Here is a 24858-nt window from a genome sequence, read left to right as displayed (position 1 = left end):
GCACTATACAAACTCAAGCAATCTTCTTGACGCGCAGTACGGTAAAATTGGCGAGTTCCTTGAGCATTGTGGGTATAGAAGTCTGGTTGCGGATGCTAGTTTGTTTTTCAAGCAAAATGTGCCAAATATTGCAGTAGTTTTGGTCTATGTAGATGACTTGATTATATCCGATAATTGGAAATAAGAAACTATAGGTGTAGGGTACGTCAAACCCGGTACAACATTTTATTTATTACATTATGTATTATGTTTATTACATTATTATTGTCTACTAACTAGGCCCATTGGGCTGGGGGTTTGTGAAGGTAACCCCTAACAGGGCCGAGTCCAATAAAGGTTAGGGTTTCATGATGGTAGCCATGAAGTTCCTATATAAGGAGCCTTCATCATTCATTTGAAGGACCTTCTTTTGTACCCTTGGCCTCCAACATATTTTGTGTATGTATACAAGAGGAAACTCTTAGCAATCACCTCTACACCCCCACTTTTATATGGCATATCTCGAGCAACCGGAGAATAAGATCAAGGCGTTGGTTCGTTCATCTCGAAGCCCAGGGAACTTGGACATGGATCCGACCCGCATCCATTCCATGTTTCTTCAGAAACTGACCAGCTGCGAGGTAACCTCATTACTCGTTTTCTTGGGCTAGAAGTTGAATACTCCAAAAGTGGTATGGTGTTGCACCAAAGAAGGTACTTTTCTGAGTCATTTCATAGGTTTGGAATAATGCCAAATTCAAAATTAGCAACAACACTCATGGATGAAAATTTTCGGTTGTATAAAGAGGAAGGAAAGTAGTTAAAAAACCTGACCGAATATTGACAAATTGTAGGTAGTTTAATTTACATAACTTTAACGAGACCAGACGTCACATTTGTGGTAGGCAACTTAAGACGGTTCGTGCAACAACCTCGTCGTTCACACCTGTATGCGGCTCATCGAGTTTTAAGATATGTGAAAAATTCGATCGAGCACGAAGTGAAGTTTAAGAGCGAATCACTTTAATGGTTTCAACAGGTATTTTAGGATAACTGGCCGGTTCAAAGTTCAGTAAACCGATAAAAAAATACCGGACTCAAAACACGGGGCCTTTGTATGAAATCCGGTTCGAACCGGTTTTTATTACACCGAGTTATTACGTGTTTATTAATGATATGAAACCGTTTTGACGCTCAAACTCAAACATCTGTAATGATTTCAATCTCTCATATCAAACCCCAACTCTAAATTTTATTTCACTCGAATCAAACCCTAACTGAACTCACTCAATGTCGAACTCCAATTCCGATTCCACGAGTTCCGACCGCGTGTATGTGATTGCCGTCGTAAATCCAAACTTCGAAGAACCGAATCCAAATTCCGGCGATTCTTCCGACGTGAATGCAAGTTCCGATGAAGCCTCTAGTCCAAACTCAGATTACACCAGCGAACCTTCAACTAACTCAAGTTCGGTCGGATAAAAACTGAATGCACATTCCGGCGAATCGATAGATCTTCTATGTTATAAAAGGATAAACGAATGGTTTACGAACGCCTAACCGAACGGAATTATTCTTGTTCATGTTCAATCATTAAGGGGGAAATGAACTTGTTCGTGAATGGTTCACGTACACAGGTAATGTTTTATTTTATTTGGTTAACCGATAATGATCTAACATAACGGTTCGGCCCGGCTGTCAAGTTTGTGTTGATGTAATTTTTTTAACATTCATATACATATGTTAATTTGCATATAAATTAATCACGTAAGTCTTGCATATACAAAAATTTTTTATAGTGAATAATTTAGCTTAATTCTATATATATATATATATATGATAAGATTAGAAAATTAATTAAAAATATATAAAACTTTAAAGAACAAACATTAACGAGCATAAACGAACACCTTATCTAACATTCACGAACACGAACACCTTATCTAACATTCACGAACATGTTCATTCATTTAGTTAATCAAACAAATTCCTTGTTCATGCTTGTTCATTTATTGAAAGAATGAACGAACAATTCGCCAAGCATTTGGTCATATTACAGCCTTAGTAAGTTGTATTTATCTTCAAATTGTTCAAGGATATAATATGCATAAGTGATTAAAATAAAATAAGTATAAGATATGATATTTACCAACTTTAACTATCAAAGAATATATTAAGATCTTTTTATGAAAGTTTATAAATGTGTTGTATAGTGTGTGAACTATCTTGATTTTCAATTATTAATTAATGAAATAAATTGTTAAGTAAAATCATCAGTAAAGTGAATTATCAATGATTTGGTGATTTTTCAATGATAACAGGCAACATTCCTATTGATGAAAATAGGCTCAAGTATGGTGACTTTATATCCCCTTCAGTGTGACCCGAATTTCGTGCTTTGGAACAATATATCACCGTCCCTCAAGCTCCTGTCCTTTCCACTCCCACCAATGGAGAAAATAATATAGACTATGATACATATGTTTCTAGGTCATTAAATATTCTAAATGACTCATACCGCCAACGGGTTTTGAGTGACAAGGAATTTGCAGAGTATAGATATACATGTGTTCAACCGACATATCAGGTAAATTGATGTAAATAACAATCTCAAAACGTAGACTTTCACTAAAGTTTTGACTATTGTTTACTTGGCTTCTATTAAACAGGTTTACTCTCAACATTCACATGAGTTTAAAATAGAAACTTTGGCTTATGTTGTCACCTATTATGACATGTTTCTTTCTGCAAGTTTTATGCTTGCACTCAAGGTTGTGGAGGGACGAGGACTCTCTTTAGATGATTGGGCATTTTATTAGAAGGTTGAAAAAGAGAAGTTGAATGAATGTGAAGAGAAGTTGGCTGAAACCACAAATTGGGTTTTCTGCAGCCCAACAATCACTGACTACTTTTTTTATCTCAAAAAAAATTGAATCTAAGCTTTGCTAGTGAAGAAGTTGGTGCTGAGGAAGATGCAAATTTTATGGCTGCAGATAGAGAAGTTGGTGCTAAGGAAAATGTAGATTTTAAGGTTGCAACTGAAGAAATTGGTTGCTGAGAAAAGTAGTGCAAACAGGAAAGAGTTAACTGAGGTGGCTGCACTTAAAGCTATGGAACACATAATTCATGGTAAGCAGGTTTTATTTATACATGTTAGTTTAGGACACCAAGGGTGCATTGGACGCATAACCGATCCCGAGTTTGAGTCTTGAGACTAAGGTGACAACAAGTCAAGTTTGAGAAGCATTCCAACACATTTTGTTTGTCTTGGATGCTGAATTAACACAGCTTTCATATATTTTTTAGAGCTTTACATATCTGTCAACAACTTATATAAACATACATAAAAAAAATATTTGCTAAAAGAACGCATCAAGAGTTTAAAGACCGCAAAAATTCTCAATAAGAAAGGTTAGATGGCAAACTACTGCCAAGTACCAACACCCATGGAATGATGGTTGTGTGATCACCGTGTAACTATTTTGATGGGTTTGGGACGTGAACGGTATTATATTATATATGTTTTTTTTAAATGCACTTACTCGCAATGAAACCTAGTATATTATATATATTTCAAATATATAATAACAGTATGTTTAAGTTATAAATTTCAATCAATCAATCAATCAATCATACCCAGTAAAGTCCCACCGACAGCAAAGCTATAAGTAGGGTCTGGGGAGGGTGGGATGTAGGCACACAGTACCTCTATCCAAAGGAATAAAGAGGTGGCTTCCAGAGAGACCCTCGGCTCTAAGTACATGTGTATGAAGCAAAATAAAGGAAATCAAAGTTTAACAGTTATATAAAAACTACTACTAATATTAATAATAAGATCACAGTTTAACAGCTATATAAAAACTAATAATAATTATAAAAATAATAATATATGTAAGAGAAATACCATTATGGTATGTGACCTAAATAAGTTAAGTTTAAGTTATAAATTTGAAATTATAAAACTATAAACTTTTAGAAGCATAATTGAATATGTAAGTTGGTTTAAAAGTGATTTTTTTATTATCTAAGACCACAAACAAACACCCTGGTACCAATTATACCTTCACGTTCCATTAGTAGTAGCCTAATAGGTACCCGACATGTATGAGACCTCATACAAAACACGAGTTTACAACCAAATTTGAGACACATGGACTGCTAAAATGTGTTCATCTTTTAGCTAAGGTAAGAAATAAGTGAGTTAAGAAAACAAATCTTTGTATTATTATACTACTATTTGCGTGCTCGCGCGATGCGGCGGAGTATGCACGCAAACATGACATCAGATGCGTAACCGGTGTTACCGTTTCTGTATGTGTGTGAGTTCTAAATAGTATGCGTGTAACTCGAATATAGTATGCTCGTATTGCGGCATTGGAATCTTAACATGTGTTATTAAGCACGCTACACAACGAATGTACGTGTGCAATCAGGTGTCGGTGCGCACGCAACTCTACATTGAACTCGTCTTGACCTGCAACCTATTCCGCTTGACATTGTTCTAACCCGAAATTTGTTATGACTTGACCCATTTCAACACAAACTCGTCCCGACCCAAACCAAAGTAACCTTTTTTTGTATCTACCCATTCCAACCTTAATCTTTTAGACCCATGACCCGAATGGCCGAACCTGCCCGATTTGTTTGCCGGTCTTTAATGGTAATCACGTAACACGTTAAGTTTTTAAAATGAAAAACTATAACAATACCATATTCAAATTAAAGAGAATAAAATACTCGTTTTTATGGTATAATGTTTTTAAAAAAAATTAGCATGTGAAAAAGTTTTAAGTGTTTAAACATAGTCGGGGTAGTTGGTTTATAAAAAGGGGTATACATGTAACTATTATATAAATTAACAAAATGTGATTAAAGGTAAATAACCAAACTTGTAATTATTTTTGAATAATATAAAAATCAAGAGTAACATGATTTTGCTAAAAGACAAAGTTGTCAAAAGACAATTTTGCCCTCAAAATGTCTTAATTTTATGCATTGTAGTTTGTACTAAAAGCAACAAGTTTGGTACCTTTTAAAAATTAAGAGACCCCTCACTCATGCTTTATATATGGTATGGATATATAAAAGAAAACATAATGTTACAATAGAAAATATAGAGGTCTAAGTGTCTAACATTGGCTTTCATGTGACAGTCACTAAATTTTTTTTAATATTTTGAAATCTATTTTTGTATCTATTGATTTGAAATTAATAATAGTAACAAAAATGTGAGTTGTGATGGTAGTGTTGTGTTGTAGTTTGTAGGACCCCGGTTCAAATCTTCATTTGGTTGGTTTTTAGTGTTTTTTTGGTATTATTTTTAATAAAATTAGATTTTTGTATTTATTGATTTCATACTAAATCAAACAAGCATCTGTTTATGTTTTATGTGTGTTTAGGGGTGAGCAAGATAAGGGTCGAACCCTTGAAACCCGGTTACCCGACTCTTAAAACCTTTAATTAGACCCGAATAAATAATATGGGTTGGGTAAAGGGTATCTAAATTTCACCTTAAAGGGTAAAAGGGTTTCAAGGGTCCGACCCTTTTCAAACCCTTGACCCTTTTACTAGATAGATATACATCAGATTCACGATTAATATAAAATTTATGAGAGGTTTGTATTTCATATATGATTCATCAGAAATTTCCAACTACTATGAAAAATAAAAATAAAGGGTCATACTACTACTGAATGGAAACATATATATGAAAATAACTGAATTGTTCTCTACAAGTAATTTGTGAATGTGAATATTGCTTGCATCAGTTCAAGTGATTGATAAACTTTCGAAGTTAAATTTTACTATGTTATTAAAAGAAAGTATAATTGTTCTATGATTCATATATTAAAGTCATTTATGAGATATGTAACTTGTAAATGCAGAAAAAGGAGATTTGATTATTGTCTTAAAGGGTAAAGGGTTGGACCCTTGAAACCCTTATTTATACCCGACCCTTTTTTTGGTTAGAGGGTAGGGTCTCGGGTCCAAGTTTCTTCCTAAAAGGGTAAAGGGTCCGGATAAGATATTTGGTAAAAGGATCGGGTCTTACCCTTTGAACAGTCCTATGTGTATTTAACCTTTCGACCGACGCAACATTCCACAAGCAACCTGTTCTCAACCTATGGTTACAAACAACTATTAAACTTTCTCACTTTATATCATTTTTTTAATAAAATAAAAGATATTTTAATAATCAAAAAAATATAAATCGGATATGACCGGTAAACACTAACTTTACTAGTGAGAGTTAGGGAGTTCAAATCTCATTATCACCAATTTATATAAGAGATATGAGGGGGTTCGAATACTGATCTCACCCGGTTCTACCGGCTTCTTGCTGTCGTGCGTTTGGCGGGCGTGGAGGTCAATTCCTTAATAGGTGGACCGTCAGGGGCTCCGTCCATCCGGACTCGAGGCGTCTAGCCCGGGCTATATTTAACCAATGGAAGCCGTGTACTGTACGTTACTTAGTTGTTACTTGGTCGTTCAAACACAATACTCTTTCAATAACAGAAGCAACCACCTCTATCAACAATGGAGTTGCTTTCCTTCTCAACCCCTTCATCCATTTATCTCCGGCGGCTTATTCCGGCAAAACCCCTTCAATCTTTCTACATCCGCCGTTCCGTCAAATGCTCATTCCACTCGTCTCCTCAAACCCTACACTTCAAACAACCAAGTTTCAACCTTTCTGCTTCTTCACCGCAGACGCCGGCGACGGCGATGAGAGGCGCGGAGTCGGACGCGATGGGTTTGTTGTTGCGAGAACGGATTGTGTTCTTAGGGACCCAGATTGATGACTTCGTTGCGGATGCGATTATTAGTCAGCTGCTTTTGTTGGATGCTCAGGATCCTACTAAAGATATCAGGCTTTTTATTAATTCCACTGGTGGCTCTTTCAGGTACTCTTTAAGTTTTTACCAGTTTGTTATAGTGTTTGGGTATAGTATAGTTATAACTATTTTTAGGCTTGTAACAAAACTGATATTTATAAGGCTATGTGTAGTACAAAATGGGGCGTTTTGTGCCATGTGGTGCCCAGTCAGCAAGCAAACTGTGGTTTTTTGTTTTAGGGGTGCAGTGGTGTTGTAGCCCTTGTATATGTATATCACTCATTTGAATATAATTCTCCCCCCCCCCCCCACCCCTCCAAAAAAAAACGCCCCTTTGTAGCTTGGGGGCGGTGGTCACCAAAGAATTCGCCCCTTCTCACCCCTCAAATTCGCCCACTACACAAACAGTATATAAGAATTAGGCTTGTAAGCGAACCGAATGAACACGAACGAGGCATGTTCATGTTTGTGCGTTTAGTTATAACCGGACAAAAGATCGAACACAAATTATTGAGCGAGCGTAGTTTTCTTGTTCGTGTTCATTTGCTAAGAAAATGAAGATGTTTGTGTTCGTTTATGTTTGTTTTTGACAGTATAAACGAACGGGTCACGACCGTAAATGAACTTGATTGAGCAAACACCGTTTAAAAGTAAAAGTGGGCATCGATCTATTGGGCCTACGTAACTAATATACTAGGCTACATTGTAATGAGGGATATGTTAAGTTCATAAAGCTAGCTAATTTGTTATTACTTGAGAATTTTCAGTGAATATATAAGCAAACGAACATAAATGAGCATAAACGAAAATAAATGAACGAACTTAACCGAATTAAAAAAAACAATGTTCATGAACAATAATGAATGAACTGGGCATGTGCTGATGTTCGTTTGTTTTAACTAAATGAACAAAAATTGTGTTCGTGTCTCTTCATTTATTTAATAAACGAGCATAAATGAACTTTCCGCTGAATGGTTCACAAAGTGTTAACTGAACGTTCGGTTCGTTTACAAGTCTAATTAGAATGTTTTTTTGGTCATTTTACCTATTAATTCTGTCAATAATAAATGGTATGCAAAATTGGGTCTAGATTTGTCCTATAAGGGGTGTTTGGTAATTGGCATCGATTAATGAGTTTTTAATGGGGTAGATAATATCAGTTTATAGTGTTAGGTTATAGTTAAACTGATTTTGATTATTTGTTTGGATGTCAAATGACCAGTTTAGGAGTAGCTCTGTAGCTGCAACGAAACAGATATCTAGGCCTGTAAACAAATCAGAATGTTCGTGTTCATTAATTAAACTTTAACCGAACAAGCGATCAAACACAAACTAAACGGACTCTGTTTCTTTGTTCATGTTTTTTCATTAAAAAATTAACGTGTTTGTGTTCGTTTCGTTCGTTAACAGTATAAACGAACGGTTCATGAATGGTAAACGAACGAACATAACTGAACATAGATGTAACAAGTCAACAGCATAATTGAGCTAAAACCAAATATATGTACAAGTAAACAACAATGTGTTGGGAGGCCTAAATTTAAAGAATATATTAGCGAAGCGAACGTAAACGAACCAACTTAAAAAACATAAAGTAATGAACATAAATGAATGCAAAGAACGAGCATAAACAAGTTTTTAATGAATGACATTCACGAACATAAATGAACGAAGAACACATGTGCTGATGTTCGTTCGTTCAAGTAAATGAACAAAAATGTTTGTTCATGTTCGTTTGTTTATTAAATAAACAAACATTAACAAACTTCCCGCCGAATGATTCTGTTCATAAAAGGCCTACTGATTTTTAAGGAACCTATTTTATGCCCATTTATTATGAACTAAACATGTTATTAAATGTTCAAACAGCTCTTCGATGGCTATTTATGATGTTCTAAAGCTAGTGAGAGCTGATGTGTCAACAATTGCACTCGGTATATCAGCATCAACCACTTCCATAATTTTAGGCGGTGGAACGAAAGGTAAACGTCTTGCAATGCCTAATGCAAGAATCATGATCCACCAACCACTCGGTGGTGCAAGCGGACAGGCACTAGATGTTGAAATACAAGCACGGGAAATGATGCATAATAAGGAAAACGTGACGAGAATCATAGCAGAGTCAACTGGGAGAACTTATGAACAAGTTCAAAAGGATATTGATAGAGATAGATATATGTCTCCTATTGAAGCGGTTGAATATGGGATAATTGATGGGGTTATAGATCAAGATTCTATTATCCCACTTGAGCCTGTACCAGAACGCGTTAAACCTACGCTTAGTTATGATGCGATTAGCAAAGATCCGGAGAAGTTTTTGAATCCTGATATACCTGATGATGAAATTTACTAGGTGGGAGGTGACTAGTGGGTGAAGACAGTTTTATAGTATATCTTTCTTTGATGACTATAATTTGTTACTTTTGAGATTAGATTTCTTTGTTAAAACTATTGTATTCTTAAGCTAAATAATGACATTTAGACTATTTTCATACCGTGCAAATTTGTTATTCGGATAAAGCCAAAATCCTTTTTGGAAAACTAACCGAACCGAACCATAACAATACATTGCTAACCAGGATATGATAAAACGCAGCCAACGCTGGGCATGTGTCCTTTAGGGTTGTAAATGAGCCGAGCCCAAGCATGACTAGGCTTGAGCTCAGCCCATTTAACTTGCGAGAACTTGAACTCGTCTGGTTTCAAGCGATATTTCTAACTTCGAGATCGACTTGTGCATAGGTTGTTAAGCTTGAACTTGGGTCAGACTCGGCTCTTTCATTGTTTATTAATTAGTTTGTACGCATTTATAATTTAAAGAAATTATTTTTTATTGTTTTAATTATAATTTGTATACATCACATAATATATATTTTATGTTATTTTACAAAAAATTATATTTAATATAATTAATAAAAATTATATAATTAATAGACTCGTGAGCAGCTCGATAAGTGAAGCTCGGGATGGTACGCATTTATTAAATACACTTATTTGCTCGTTTAAGCTAGTTTCGAGCTTTTAGCAGCCCGATTTTGAGTAGCTCAGTAGCGATTTGGCTCATTTGCATTGTGTCCTTCAAGAGAGTTAAAGGTAGAAAATCAATGGAAATTGGATTCGAACCTGGGATATTTGTTAGAGGTGTTCAAGCACTTTCAACCTTGAAAAGGCAAAATCTTGAATAATTGTTACAAAGGCAAAATCTTGAATAATTGTTACAACAATAGCCAATGTTTCTTTCTTTTATAACTCAAAAGAATCAAAGATGATCTACATAAACATATGCCGAACGGGCGTTTGCCATTCTTCGGTCACAAACCCTTTACGTTTGAGTTATGACCTTTTGAAGTTGACCCCTTTTCTAACCCGTATGCCCTAACATTTACATAAACGCGTTCCAATCCGATCCACGTCAAACCCATCACCAGTAATCCAAACACGAGCAAGATCCATCTTCAAAATGATGAAAACGAAGCTTATCACGAACAATAATCTTTCGTCTAGTCACAACAGAAATAAACTTAATTGCCAAGTGACAATCTTCACACACCCGAAGGTTCTTCACGATCCTTATAACTGTCCCCTCTCCTGTTTTCAAAAGCCCAAACGCTAACGCAAGCTTCTCACTATGATATCTAAGTGCATGCACTCTTTCTTCATCTTCCACCTCATGCATAACCGACTCAAATGCTGGTGTATAACCTACTTCCCGACATCTCTCCATTAACTCGTCTAAATACCTGTAAATTGTGTCGGTTTCAGGGTGTGACACATCAGCCATACTAAACATATACGTCTTGTTATCAACTTCAATGGTGGAATATCCAACTTGTTTCTTTAAACCCTTTTCAATCATCACATTCCTAACCATCTCAACTCGGTCCATCTGGCCCGCCATCGCATATACATTGGATATCAACACAAAATGGCCCGGATGATGAGGCTCAATAGCTAAAAGATTCTCAGCTGCTTTAACACCAAGAGTTACATTTTTATGCATCTTACAGGCTCCAAGCAATGCAGTCCAAACAGCTGCATTAGGTTTGATATCATTCATACTTTGAATATGTTGATACGCTTCGTTTAACAGCCCTGCGCATCCTAGCATATCAACCATGGAAACATGGTGCTCGATTCTAGGGGCAATTTGGTAATTTTGTATCATGCTAGCATAAGCAAGCTGACCTTCTGATACTAGTCCAGCATGAGCACAAGCTGATAAAACAGCAATAAATGTAACGGAATTCGGAGGTGGGCTGTGTTGTTTCATAAGATGGAAGATCTTCATTGCTTCGTTACCGTAACCATGCATACCATAAGCTGATATCATGGCTGTCCAAGTAATAACATTTTGTTGATTTAACGAATCAAACACTTCTCCTGCTTTTATCACATCTCCACATCTACCATACATGTTAATCAATGAAGTCCCAATCGTAGTATTCACACGTAAACCGTTAACCTTAATATACTCATGAACCCACCGACCCAACCCGAGATCACCCAACTGAGAACACGCAGACAACACACTCACCATCGTCACCGAATCAAACTTAACACCCACGTCACGCATACAATTAAACAACCCAATAGCCTCCTCAGCAAGCCCATTCTGCTCGTACCCAGAAATCATCGCGTTCCACGCAACCAAACTTCTCTCAGGCATTTCATCGAACACCTGGCGGGCAACCCCCAACTCATTACATTTCGCGTAAAAACTAACCAAAGCAGCCTGAACAAACAAATCCAGCCCATACCCAGAAACAATCACATGACAATGAACAGTTTTACCAATTCCCAGCGCAGACAAATTAGCACAAGCTTTTAACACAGCTGTTAATGCGTGATTTGAACACTCTGTTTTGCAAGCTAACATGTGTTGGTAGAAGATGAGTGAGTGGTTGTATAAACTGTGGTGGGTTGAGGTTTTGATAAGGGAACTGAAGAGGAATGAGTCTGGGTTTGGGGTTGAGTGTAGGATTTGGTGGGTGTATTGGATTGATTGTGAGGTGCAGGTGGATGTGATGAGTTTGGTGATAAGTGGGAGTGAGGTGGTTTTGCCGGAGATGATGATTTGGGCGTGGAGTTGTTGCAGGGGTTTGATACGGCGGCCGGCGAGGAGGAGGAGGTGGTAGAGATAACCGGCGGTGGTGATGGTGGTGGTAATGGTGATGAATCATTTGCATCATATTCAAATTTGAAATGTTATATAGTTTATAACATGGAAGAGGTATGCTATAATTACGTCATCCCGTCTGATTTAACGTCATACGGCTGTTTATAAAATGTTTGATCGTCTTGATAAAAAAAGGGGTCAAGTTTTAAAACTTATTGATTAGAAGGATCATTTGATCGATATCTGGAAGGTAATTCCGACCATAGATAGTCAAACTTTAAAAAAATTTGGTTCAAACGGTTGTCTGATCTTTATTCGAGCAAGCATTTGAAACAGTTTAGAATACGATGCTAGATAATATGTATATAGATGCTCCCCGTCGGGTTTCGGGTTTTGGGTCTCTTATCGGGTTTTGATAAAATATCTGTCGGGTATACTCGACTCATAACCCGCTAGGTTTGTACCGGGTTTTGACAAAATATAAGTAATCGATTACAAAGATGGTTACCATAAAAATAAAATATCACAAATAATTGACATAAACAAGTTTTAACAAATAATATATTTGGAATATAGTATATATATATATAATATAATAAGCTATATCGGGTACATCGGGTATATAATCGGGTAAATGGGTTTATGTTATCAGGTAATCGGGTATATTAGAAATCCCAAACCCGTCCCAAACCCGCGAAAAATTTCAAAACTAATCCTAAACCCTAATGGTTCGGATATTACCCGTCCCATTTAAGTCGGGTTTCGGGTTTTCCCATCGGGTTCGGGTTTCATTGTCATCCCTAGTATGAGTAGAGAGATGTATTAGTGAAGTGATCTATGGAGATTCAAAGAGACAACACTAAGGCCATGAGTGATGGAAAAGTGACCGGGCGCGAGCCACAACCACGGTGGCAAAGCGGGTGTGACACCACCAAACACCAACCTAAACCCCTAAAGGAGAGCCCGAAGGAAAGGGCATGGTCTCTGGAGCAGGCGTGAGGTTGTTTTTTTAATTGTTAGTTAATTTTTAAACCAATCATTTATCTTACCTCACCCCACAAGTAACTATAACCACGTTTCATATTTCACCTTATCATAGCGCATCCAACTTTGTGTGAAATGTGAAAGCCTCACTGTCTACGTATCACCTACGTGACTCCTATGTGGCCAATTCATATTTCACCTCAAAGCTCTCCTATTACTAAAATCTAATCCCTTCAAGAGTCAATTTCTTACTTATATAATCTGCTCGAACATCACAGGTCTATCAAAATCAAGATCACACACCTCTTCATCTCAAGCAAAACTCTAAACTTTAGATCTTGGGACGTTCGATTGCAACCTCATGATCATTCTGTATTTGCTTATGCAGAAGAGCATGAATGATTCAGGAGATAGAGAACAAGACATTGATGAACAAATCCAATATATATACAATCTACCTTCATACCCACAACAAAAACTACATAGAGGCTTCTATTTGAACCCGTAAGCAACTAGTGACCAGATATAGTTTTTGTTAAATTAAATGAGCTCCAGCCAACTGAGTTTAGGGGCGTAAACGAACAAAGCCACTGGTTATCAAATCGCTAAAAGCTCAAACTCATAATAAACAAGCCCCTACAAGCCCAAGCTTCACATATCGGCCTTGACTAGATTTGGGAAACTAAATGAGCTTAAACAAGCTTATTATTTATATAAATTATAAGAGATTTATATCAACATAGTAATTATTGTATATAAAATTATGATTAAAATGATTAAATAGCATATATTATGTTATTTATAAAATTTATAATAAGAAATATAAATGCAGATAATTATAAATCTATACAATAAAATTAGTTAAATAAAACAAGTCAAGCCTGAGCTTTAGAAAAAGTTCTAGCAATCAGAGTTTAAGCTCTCCTAAGTTAAACAAGCCAAACTCGGTTTGTTTACACCCCGGTTTGAGTTTTAGACCTCCCATTTTTCTGTTCCCCACATGAGCAAATAAAAATTTACCTCATTCACTTGATGTGTTTAAAATTGCAAAGACAACAAACTCAAATTTAGCATCACAAATGTCATTTCCAGCAACTCATCATTGAACCAACAGAACAAAAGAAACATAGTCACACGGAAGCAAACAAACAGCGAAATACACCTAGGAAGCAATTCGATTTGGTACCAAAATAAGGGTTTGTCGTTTTCCTAAGAAACATTGATCAAAATAGATGCACGCCTGCCTACTTCAACAAATCATTTAGGCTAAATACATGGTGACTGGTTAGATCATTTGATCTGGTCAATGATGTCAGATATGACAGCATCCATGTCCAATGCCTTCATAGGTGCAAATGGTCGTTTCATATCCTGTGCATAACAAAATAATATCAGGTTCCGGTTGACCAACTTGCATGCTTTGTCCAGTGTTCATTTTTTAAAATTTTAGTAAACTAACAACACGCTAGTTATGAATGCAAATAAACATATTATCATAATAACAATATTATATCATCAAATGCAGAGATCTAAGAGGTTGTGTGCCCCTTAGCTAACTTTTTTGTTCAATACGTTTAATGACAAAACACAAACCAAATCAACCCATTCATAATTAAACAGGTCAAACACTTATAACATATAAAAAAATGGATCTATTCCTATAAGTGAAGAATAAACATAGAGCAAGAGAAATGCATATAAACAAAGATCAGTGATGAGATTACCAGAAGACTGATAAACGTCTTGCCGCCTTCTTCTCGCACTTCAAAACATCCCCTTCTTGGCTGCAATGAAAGGAATCTAATTATATAAAACGTCACAAGCATAACGGCCCATCCTGGCCATAACTGGAATAAATTCATGGAAAAACAAAACAGGTTTAACAAAAATGATACCTTTACTGGGTTGACAAGCACATTAATGCCAGATATAGCATTCTCCAAACCAAGCTTAACCTTAACAGCCCTTACTTTGAACTGGTTGCACTGTTTGCTGTCATACAAAAAAAAAGTATGATATTGCCTTCGTAAGTATTCAAATAAAGAGATTTCGAAAAAGATGATAAATATCCCAATATTGATCAACTTTTACTCGCGTTTTTTAGAATTAATAGCTGAACTAGATGTTTGTAGTCATGCTACTTAAAGCCTTTCGTTTATTTCTGGCATAAAAATTAATGTCTGCCTCGAATATGCTTGCAAAGTGTTCATATGAGCTCGTTTTAAGTTAGTAAGTTGTACAGGCGTCCCGCGCTTTGACCCGTTGTTTGATTTCAGTTGACCAAACGAATCCAAATGCAGATTTCTTTTACACAAATCAACTTATTTACCCAAATTTCTTTGACACAAATTAACCCATATTTCTTTGACCCAAAATTACCAATTTACCCAACATCCTTTGACCCAAATTAACCCCTTTACTCAAATTTCTTTGACCGAGTTTAGCCCTTTACCAAATATATTTGGCCCAAATCAACCCCTTTACTCAAATTTCTTTGACCCAAATTAACCCATTTACCCAAATATATTTGACCCGAATCAACTCATTTAACCAAATTTCTTTGACCCATATTAACCCATTTACCAAATTTCTAACCCAAATTAACCCATTTACAAAAAAAATTGACCCAAATTAACCCATTAATCATATTTCTTTGACCCAAATCAATCCATTTATCAAATTTCATGACACAAATCAATCCATTGACAAAATTTCTTTGACCCAAATCAACCCATTTGCCATCAACACCAAAGTCAGTCTCCAAATATCAAGTTTCAAATACTCTAACCTCATTTCACTTCGTTTATTCAAACTAACAACCAAAGTTTCTATCTTGTTTCTTTAAACCACAAAATACAGTACACAATCTTTCACATTTCATTTTCTTTTCTTCATCAAATCTTCTATTCAACTTTCCAAACTCAAAATAAATAGATATAAAATAAAACCCAAAGCAATAAACATACCAGTGTTCAATCACAACAGTCTTGGACCCAGTTTCAACCTTAGAGGACGTCTGCGGCGGCGCGGCTTCAGTTGTTGTTTCAGCTGCTTTTGACTCCGCCTTCTTCTTGGGACTCACTTTAGCCTTCTTCGTCTTCGGCTTCGGCTCAACGGCCACCACCGGCGGCTTGGCTTGAGTGGCTAGGCGCGGTGACTTGCGGGTGACTCTGGTTGTGTTGTTATCATCGGAAGGTTTTTCGGCGGTTTTTCGCTTCGGTGCCATTGATGCTGAAAGTGAAAACCTAAGCTTTTGTTTTTTTTTTTTTTGGAAATAATAAAAGGTATTATTATTAGCCACTACTTTGTCTTGTTTTGTTTTCCCGCTCTTTTTTTTATTATTTTGTATTTTGTTTTTAGTTGTGTATGACTGTGTATAGATAGGATGTGACCAAAGGACAATTAATAAATTAAAAAAAGAGTACCTCAAACGAGTTGCAAGAACAAATATTCCAAGAAGACAAATTACAAACCAACGGACTAACAACATCAACCAATTTACACGGACAAATTTATAAATTAAATTTGCATCATGTTTCCCGGCCCAAACTTTCTCTTTAACTTATGTTTTTAACCCACGTAAACGAGTAGGCCTTCGTGTCATTCACCAACTTTGAGATCGGGCACTTGTTGTTTTTGAAGATTTTCTGGTTTCTTGTTTTCAAAGTCTGCCAAAGAGACACCAGCAATATTGCTTGTATAGTCTTTTCTCTCTCCTTTGATACCTTAAGGATGTATTGTACCGAGTCACGTTAGTTGTTTGTTGGAAGTTTTACCCATTCAAGAATGAGTGACCTAATTACACTCGATCGAGTAGCTGCAATGTAATAGTAAATGGGACAATATTTTTTGTTGCCCACAAAGTCCACAACACAAGGCGGATACAATTACCCCTCTTTCTGCAAGAGCAACACGATTGGCGATTCAACCTGGTAACGCTTTCCAATGGAAACATCAATCAGTCATATCCAGTTAAGTCACACCAACAGCAAAGCTATAAGTAGGGTCTGGGGAGGGTGGGATATAGGCACACCGTACCTCTATCCAACGGGATAAAGAGGTGGCTTCCAGAGGGACCCTCAGCTTTGTAATATATATGTATGATGCAACATAAAGTAAATGAAATAATAACAGTAATAATAAAATAATAATAATACTATATGGTGTGTGACCAAAGTAAGGTAAATAGAAGTCTTAAGGTGCTTTTTTCTCTCTAAAAATCTTTAACTTTAATCCTACTTCTCCAAGAATTCCTATCTCCCACCATGTCCTCGGAGAGGTTTAGGTCTATCAAATCACGTCTAATCCTCTCATCCCAAGTCAATTTAGGTCGTCCTCTACCCCTTCTCCCCTCCATAGTCATGTTTTCTACAGATCTAACAGGATTCGTCGAATGTCTTCTCTTCACATGTCCAAACCATCTCAATCTCCACTCTCTTATCTTGTCTGATATATTAGCTATCCCTAGTCTCTCCCGAAACACAATATTTCTTATTCGGTCTAACCTTGTGTGCCCACACATCCATCGTAGCATTCTCATTTCTGCTACCTCTATCTTCCGCGCTTGTGTTTTCTTGATGGCCCAGCAATTTGTTCCATATAGCATTGCAGGTCTAATTGCGACCCTATAAAATGTTCCCTTTAGTTTAGTTGGGAAAGTCTTGACGCAAAATATACATGTGGCTGCTTTCCATCTGCACCATCCTACCTAGACACGATGGGTCACATCACTGTCTAATTCCCCATCGCTCTGAACAAATGATCCTAGATACTTGAACTTCGTTACCAGCGGTACCACCTGCCCTTAAATGGTGATATGTGTGTCATCATTGTCATTTACCCCCCCAAAATCACAGTGGAGGTACTCCGTCTTAGAGCGACTAATCCTTAAACCTTTTGTCTCTAAGGTTGATCGCCACTCCTCTAACCTCATGTTTAGATCTTGTTGTGTCTCCGCAAGTAACACAATATCGTCTGCGAATATCATGCACCACGGGAGCGTCCCCTGTATCGACTTTGACAACTCATCCAAGACTACTGCAAAAAGAAACGGACTCAACGTTGACCCCTGGTGAAGTCCTACCTCTATGGGGAAGAACTCAGTATACCCCATGGGCGCACACACACTTGTTGCGCTCCTGGTATACATATCCATAATTATCTCTATATATTTCCTCGGTACTCCTCTACCCTCCAAGCACTCCCAAAGCACCTGTCTTGGCACACTATCGTATGCCTTTTCAAGGTCAATAAACACCATATGCAGGTGACGTTTCCTCTCCCTATACTTTTTCATCAATCTTCTTATAAGGTGTATTGTCTCTGTGGTGGAACGCCCCGGCATGAAGCCAAATTGGTTCACTATAACCTGGGTTTCCCATCTAAGTCTAACATCAATCACTCTTTCCCATAGCTTCATAGTATGACTTAATAATTTGATTTAAATTTGGTGAACTAAAAACATTTCATAACATGGATACGTGACTCACATTTTTTCGATTATTTTTATTTGGTTTGGTAATATCATCACAATGCATAGATCCAAAAACTAGTTATTATTAATATTTATATTATTATTTATTATTATTAATATTAATAATAGCATTAATAAAGTGATGAATCATTTCATTTTCATATGGAAACCAAACAAAACAATGAAATAGTAATAATCTATTTCATTCCATTGTCCATTCCATTTCTTCACTTATTTCATTACTTATTACCATACAGACCCTTATTATTCTTTTACAAACCTTTCATCACATTCATACATCCCAAACAGTCAAACACACAAACCCTGCTTTTACTTCCTTATAGAATCGTTCGATTTTCATTCAAGAACATGTCTAAAATCTTGAATGTGTTTTTATATGTATTGTTATCGTCTTTTTCCGTAATATCATCCGCTCAAAGTTGCAACAATTTCACGTTTTCGAACAACCAAATTTACGCTACATGTGTTTCTTTACCGGTTTTGAATTCGCATCTTCACTGGAACTACCGCGCCAATGGCACCGTCGACGTGGCTTTCCGCCACATTGGAGCAACCACATCTCAATGGGTTTCTTGGGCTCTCAACGTTCATGGCTCGGGTATGATTGGTGCTCAGGCTATTGTTGCTGTTACGAGTTCAACTGGAGCGGTTCGGGTTTATACTTCCGCAATAAATGGTTATGTGACCGGTTTGCAAGAGAGTTCGTTGAGTTTTAATGTGTCAAACATGTCCGCGGAGAGGGTTAATGTCAAAAATGATAAACAGAGAAGAGTAACTACTGATCTTTATTATATGTAACCAACAAAAACACACCAATCCAGTGAAAGATTACAAGATCTTGATTACTTACAAAATCATCAACACAAAGATTTTAATTCCAGACGTTTAAAGATCTAACCAGCTATGATCTCGAACAACTCGTATGATCTCGAACAACTCGAACAGAAATCAAACCCTAGATCTATCTGCTCATCTAACAACTTGAAAGTGAGAATACAAAATACGTCTGGTTAAAATAAATCATGTTTTGAAGTCTTTATATAAACTTGGACAGCAACACTTCAAGCCCAACTGCTTCAGCCCACTTTGGCCCATTAGCTTCCAGCCACTTAAAACAAAGCCAACTTGTATCCAGCCCAATATTATCCAGATTTTACCTCACAAATAAAACATTGAATTGATATTAAAAAACAAGTATAAATTTTATTCTTTCAACAGTTAATGGAGATTTGGTGGTTTATGCAAGTTTGGTGTTGCCTAATGGTCGGACGAGGTTTAATCATGTGTGGCAGGTTGGTCTTGTTAATAATGGTGTCTTGGGGATTCATTCGTTGAGCCGTGATAATCGGAATGCTGTTGGTGAAGTAGATTTTATCACCGGTCTGGTGAAGGTTTCCGGCGGTGGTAATGTTGGTGGTTCACGACAGAGGCAGAAAAATGTAAGTTATCTTTGTTCTATTTTTATTTAAGGGTATTTAACTAGTCGTGTTTGTGGGTTGGCGCGTCTAACCTTAAACATACCAAGACATAATATGCCATGGTATTCTTAATTCGAATACGACATGAATATTCATGAACACGAATATGAAACGTTGAACCCATTTTTTATATTTGATTTTTTCGCATATTAGTATTTTAAATTCAAATTTACAATTTTACAACAATAATGAAAATGTATATAAATCAATTACGCTAGCTCTCTTTCATTATAAACTTAGTTTATGACAATCACATTATTTAAGAAATAAAATAAAAAAAAAACAATTTAAACTGTTCAACCCGTAAACCCGCCTTGTTAACACGAACACAGCAAACTTGTTTGCGGGTTCGACTCGAAACTTGGTGAAATCTCAAACCCACATTAAATAATTGATAAGTTGTGCAAATAAACCAATTTGAATAACATAAAATACTTTGTTCGATACTGATGATGATGAAAAATGTTTGAATGCAGACTCATGGAGTATTGAATGCTTTTAGTTGGGGAGTATTGATGCCGATAGGAGCAATGTCAGCAAGATATCTAAAGGTGTTTAACGTGGCTAATCCAGCTTGGTTTTACATCCATGCCACTACCCAAACATCAGCCTATGTTGTCGGAGTAGCCGGATGGGCCACCGGACTCAAGCTTGGAAGTGAGTCCACCGGAGTCAAATACAATGCTCATAGGAACATTGGAATGATGTTTGCTTTCGGAACACTTACACTTAACACAATGATTCTAGCTAATATCTTTCACAATGTTCACATATTACTTGCATAGTATTAGGAAGCCTGCAAATTTTTAAAAGAATTTTTCTTATATCATACACTTAAAGAAATCAAAATATAATAAATATATATTGGATTTCACCCAAAAGTTTTTTTATTATTCCAGAAATTTAAAAATTGTAATATTTTGGTTTAAACTAACAGTTTGGTTGTAAAATTTGTAGGTCCTTGCTCTACTTTTGAGGCCTAAACCAGACAATAAATACCGATTCTACTGGAACATCTACCACCGCGGTCTTGGATATGTTGTAATCATCTTGAGCATCTACAACGTCTATGAGGGACTTTCAATCTTGGACCCTGAGAAGAAATGGAAGAATGCATACACCAGCATAATTAGTTCTTTGGCGGTTATTACAGTTTTATGTGAAGCTTTAACGTGGTTCATCGTTTTGAAGAGGAATAAAGAAGAGAAACAAGCAGAACGTAATGAAGCAAATGGATATGGCCAGTCGGCAATTGCATAGAAGATGTGTAACATCCTACTTTCGGTTATATTAATAAAATAAAGTTCGTTTATTTTATAGCGGGTCGTTATCGGTTTAGTTGAATAGAATACGAGATGAACTTGTGTTGGGTAAATGAATATGGGTTATGGACTTGGGTTATGGAGGAATGAAGGAAAGACCATGGGCTTAAGCCCATGACCAAAAATATATATACCCTTAATCCTCCATTTAATTCATTTACACATATCTCTTACACCATCCAAAACACACACTTAAGATTCTCTCTCTAGTTCTCTCTCTCTCTAAACCGATATCAAGAAGGAAACCGAGAACCGACCCGAGGTAATGATAGTATTTTATTGTTTGAGCTTAAATCCGTTAGATATAATCATGAAACGACGAGCCGACACCGTTAAACCGTTTAAATCACGAGATCCGGGTGGATTCGGGTATAAACCGAACCTATGATGAGCTTAGGAGTCACCCTAGCTCATATCTGGATTGAACGAGACGAAAAACGGTGAAAAACGAGCTAAACCCATTTTTCCGGCAAAATCGCGTTTTTCCGGCGGCTTTCCGGCAATGACGGCGCCGGAAAGGCGTCGCCGGAAAGCGGTACGAGGTTAAGGGGGAATGTCAGGGAATGTTCTGACATTCCTGACCTAACCCTAGTTCGCTACAGGAATATAGCGAATTAAAGATGATTCGCTAGCTAGTTCGTCCATGTGAACATAGCAAACTGATTACAGTTAGTGTTTAATTGTTAAGGGAAAGGGGTGACGAATCACCCTTGATTCATTATGACCAGTTCGTTAAAGTAAATAACGAATTAGAAGGTCCAATTCGCTACTTGGACTGGTTCGCTACATGGACTGATTCGTTAAGAGTCCAGTTCGTTAAAGGTTCCAATTCGTTACAAGAACCAGTTCGTCATGGTAAGTCAGTTCGTTAAGGATAAGTAACGAATTAGAAGTTTAACAGAATGACAGAATGGTCCCTGGACTTAGAAAAGAATGATTTAATTACAAATAAACCCTTGAACTTTTAAGTAGCATATTATTCAATGATTCAAAATGCTAATGGAAAATGTGATAAGACAATTAATGAAAATAAAATTTTTCCAAGCTGACCTGGTAGCTTAACCCCAGCCAGGGGCTGCCGCCCCTTGGACCCCGCTAGGGGCTGCCGCCCCAAGAACCCCGCTGCCAGGGGCGCTGCCCCCGGACCCTCGTTCGTTGAGGGTAATGATTAAACTAGAAAGACAATATGTGTAGTGATAGTTTACTGAAACGTATAATTATTATACAGTTAGTCGTGCAAAGCTCAAGAAGGGAATAACCGTAAAAGGTGAACGCAACCGCATTGAGGTGAGTTTCTAGCCCCGCTTCCTTGTTATGTTTTCGGGGCTGTGTGCATACTCGATGTGATAGTTAATACACTTATCTTAAGTGGTAAGTGTATGCCTTGTATGATTTATGTATGATGATTGTTTGACGGTGCGTGAACGATCTTCGGATATTGCATGTACTGTCAGGTGGTAGTTAAGATATGATTGATAAGTATGATGAAAGATAGGATGTATGTATGAATATATGATGTATGCATAATGTATGTATGTTATGATGATGGTACGTGAACGCTCTTCGGAGATTGCACGTATTGTCAAGGAAAGTATGTATGAACAGGTACGGTACAGTTACACGAAACAAAGGGACCATACCCTAATAATATCTGTGATGTTAGAGACCAGACCCTAATAATATCTGTGATGTTAGGGACCGGACCTTAATAATATCTGTGATGTTAGGGACCGGACCCTAATAATATCTGTGATGTTAGGGACCAGACCCTAATAATATCTGTGATGTTAGGGACCAGACCCTTATAATATCTGTGATGTTAGGGACTATACCCTTATAATATCTGTGAGGTTATAGGGCGAAAGACTTTTTAAAACGTATGATTATGTATGTAAAGGAAGTATGAAGGTAAGAATGAAAGTATATGCACTTACGTGTGTATGTAAGAAAGTTAAGAGGTTAAGTATGAAATGTAAGAAGATATTGTATGATTATGTGATTAACTAGAACTCACTCAGCGTAGCTGACTTTTAGTATGCACGCAGGTGAGTAGGATGAGGCAGCTCGCTTGAGGAGACACGTGGCACTGAATAAGGGGCTGGCATCGGAAGACTCAAGACGTTTAAGTTTAATGTTTTGTTTATTTTGAAAGACAAGATGTTGTTTTAAGACAAGAAGTGTTTTGTTATGAAATGTTTTATGAAAGCTTTTATATTCCGCGAATGTTTTAATTAACTCTGATATTTAGAACTGCGTTTATGAGTAAATCTAACACGAAAGTAGGACTACCGATAACGGGGCCTTACAGGATGGAGAGATATGGGACTGGTAAATGTTGCATGCATGGCAAAACTCGTGCATTCTTTTTTGAGATTTATGCAATACTTTTAAACTTGGAGACCAAACTGTAGGAGATGTATTTTTATCAACTGTATGATGAACAGTGAGATAATTTTTTAAAGTGTAATCAGATTATGATTATATGATTATTATTTTGCGTAAAGAAATTTAAAATATTATGGCTGAGTCTCAATTACTACCATCATAATTGTGATATTTACGTTTTAAGTGTTTGTGCCTGTAATAAGTCAACCCAAAACAGTAATTTTGGAAAAAAAAAAACTTTTAGTCACATTATTATTGAATCTGACAATCTGAGTATTAAACGTTTGGCCCAAAACTCAGAATTTGGACCCTAATCCAATAACAAAGATTCAAAGAAAAGAAGATTATTGTTCTTTGAATTTTTGTTACGTTTCGATTTGTTTTTGGAGTTTGTTCAGTTTTAGAGCGAGGTATAACTAGAACCAAACCGTAATTTTTGGTTTCCAAAGTAAACAAAAACCCGAACTGATGGTTATTAGTTTGAATTGGTTATTTCACTTTTGTTTCAATTAATATTTGTTCACCAATTACTTCTTTGTCTATGCATTTGACCCAATCCTTAGTTACCGGTTCATATTAGTTTCTAAACGGATCAAAAAAATAATTATATTGCCCGCTATAAATCCGAGTAAACCAAACATTTAAACTAAACTCAACTAACAAACAACTACCAAATGATGAAAATAGCAATAAGATGAATGTCTCCAGCTGACTTAAGCAAACCTTGTATCTTCTACCAACATAATTAGGACCAACAAAAGCAAGTTCATGAAGAATATAACGAAACTTAAAATCCAACTGCTACAATACAGGAACTAGCTACGCACATCAAGTTCAAGTACGCAGTTGTCGGTTGGGTATAAATTAACGGAAGATAACAAGGCCGAAAGAAAGGGTTCAAAGAAGTTAGAAGGATCATTTTCATGATACAAGTATTCCAAGTTTTTAATTTGTTTTTAGAATTTTATATTAAATATAGTATAGAAAAGTATAAATCCATAAGGTTAGAATCTAGTTAAACAAAGTGAAAATCATACGAGTTGAAGCCATGACTAAAGATACGCCAGGCAATCCATGTTAAACATAATTGGATCGAGTAAAATGAACAACACTGGTTCTACATAGGATTATTGTCCCACTATCACAGTTTTATATTGAAGTCAACAAATTACACGATTTGGTCTATTCAAATCAAGATTAATCTTTCAACCAAACATGAGGAAGGACAAAGCCACAAGCGACATATAAATCCAAACAATTTATT

The 24858-nt window shown here is 36.5% G+C and overlaps 3 protein-coding genes and 1 pseudogene across 3 annotated transcripts; 2 read left to right on the top strand and 2 right to left on the bottom strand.

The window, feature by feature from the left end:
• The first annotated feature begins 6486 nt into the window (after positions 1–6486).
• On the top strand, positions 6487–9307 carry LOC143564776 (ATP-dependent Clp protease proteolytic subunit 4, chloroplastic-like). Its single transcript, XM_077051954.1, has 2 exons — positions 6487–6884; positions 8685–9307. Exons 1-2 carry the CDS (start codon positions 6517–6519, stop codon positions 9166–9168), a joined length of 852 nt encoding a protein of 283 aa, XP_076908069.1. The 5' UTR covers positions 6487–6516; the 3' UTR covers positions 9169–9307.
• Positions 9308–9891: 584 nt separating this feature from the next.
• Positions 9892–11991, bottom strand: LOC143564783 (pentatricopeptide repeat-containing protein At2g33760 pseudogene; annotated as a pseudogene).
• A 1968-nt stretch (positions 11992–13959) lies between these two features.
• Positions 13960–16183, bottom strand: LOC143564775 (uncharacterized). Its single transcript, XM_077051952.1, has 4 exons — positions 15882–16183; positions 14811–14907; positions 14640–14699; positions 13960–14286 (listed from the first exon to the last, which is right to left on the bottom strand). Exons 1-4 carry the CDS (start codon positions 16139–16141, stop codon positions 14206–14208), a joined length of 498 nt encoding a protein of 165 aa, XP_076908067.1. The 5' UTR covers positions 16142–16183; the 3' UTR covers positions 13960–14205.
• A 2574-nt stretch (positions 16184–18757) lies between these two features.
• LOC143564781 (cytochrome b561 and DOMON domain-containing protein At5g35735-like) lies at positions 18758–20446 on the top strand. Its single transcript, XM_077051957.1, has 3 exons — positions 18758–19097; positions 19628–19848; positions 20390–20446. Exons 1-3 carry the CDS (start codon positions 18758–18760, stop codon positions 20444–20446), a joined length of 618 nt encoding a protein of 205 aa, XP_076908072.1.
• The last annotated feature ends 4412 nt before the right edge of the window (positions 20447–24858 follow it).

Source organism: Bidens hawaiensis, unplaced genomic scaffold (assembly GCF_021521415.1).
Source record: "Bidens hawaiensis isolate Kalapana, Puna unplaced genomic scaffold, B.hawaiensis_p1.1 tig00022158_1, whole genome shotgun sequence".
NCBI classification, from domain to species: domain Eukaryota; kingdom Viridiplantae; phylum Streptophyta; class Magnoliopsida; order Asterales; family Asteraceae; genus Bidens; species Bidens hawaiensis.
Note: the sequence above shows the minus strand (reverse complement) of the source record. Positions and strands in the feature narration are given on the sequence as shown.

What these genes read in the sequence shown, in the direction of transcription:
- LOC143564776 (XM_077051954.1), top strand. Translation starts at nt 6,517, where the DNA reads ATGGAGTTGCTTTCCTTCTCAACCCCTTCATCCATTTATCTCCGGCGG. An exon ending in TCCACTGGTGGCTCTTTCAG is followed by an intron (nt 6,885 to 8,684) that starts GTACTCTTTAAG and finishes ATGTTCAAACAG; the next exon opens with CTCTTCGATGGCTATTTATG.
- LOC143564781 (XM_077051957.1), top strand. Translation starts at nt 18,758, where the DNA reads ATGTCTAAAATCTTGAATGTGTTTTTATATGTATTGTTATCGTCTTTT. An exon ending in AATAAATGGTTATGTGACCG is followed by an intron (nt 19,098 to 19,627) that starts GTTTGCAAGAGA and finishes TTCTTTCAACAG; the next exon opens with TTAATGGAGATTTGGTGGTT. An exon ending in CACGACAGAGGCAGAAAAAT is followed by an intron (nt 19,849 to 20,389) that starts GTAAGTTATCTT and finishes GAATGCTTTTAG; the next exon opens with TTGGGGAGTATTGATGCCGA.
- LOC143564775 (XM_077051952.1), bottom strand. Translation starts at nt 16,141, where the DNA reads ATGGCACCGAAGCGAAAAACCGCCGAAAAACCTTCCGATGATAACAAC. An exon ending in ACTGTTGTGATTGAACACTG is followed by an intron (nt 14,908 to 15,881) that starts GTATGTTTATTG and finishes TTTGTATGACAG; the next exon opens with CAAACAGTGCAACCAGTTCA. An exon ending in TGCTTGTCAACCCAGTAAAG is followed by an intron (nt 14,700 to 14,810) that starts GTATCATTTTTG and finishes CTTTCATTGCAG; the next exon opens with CCAAGAAGGGGATGTTTTGA.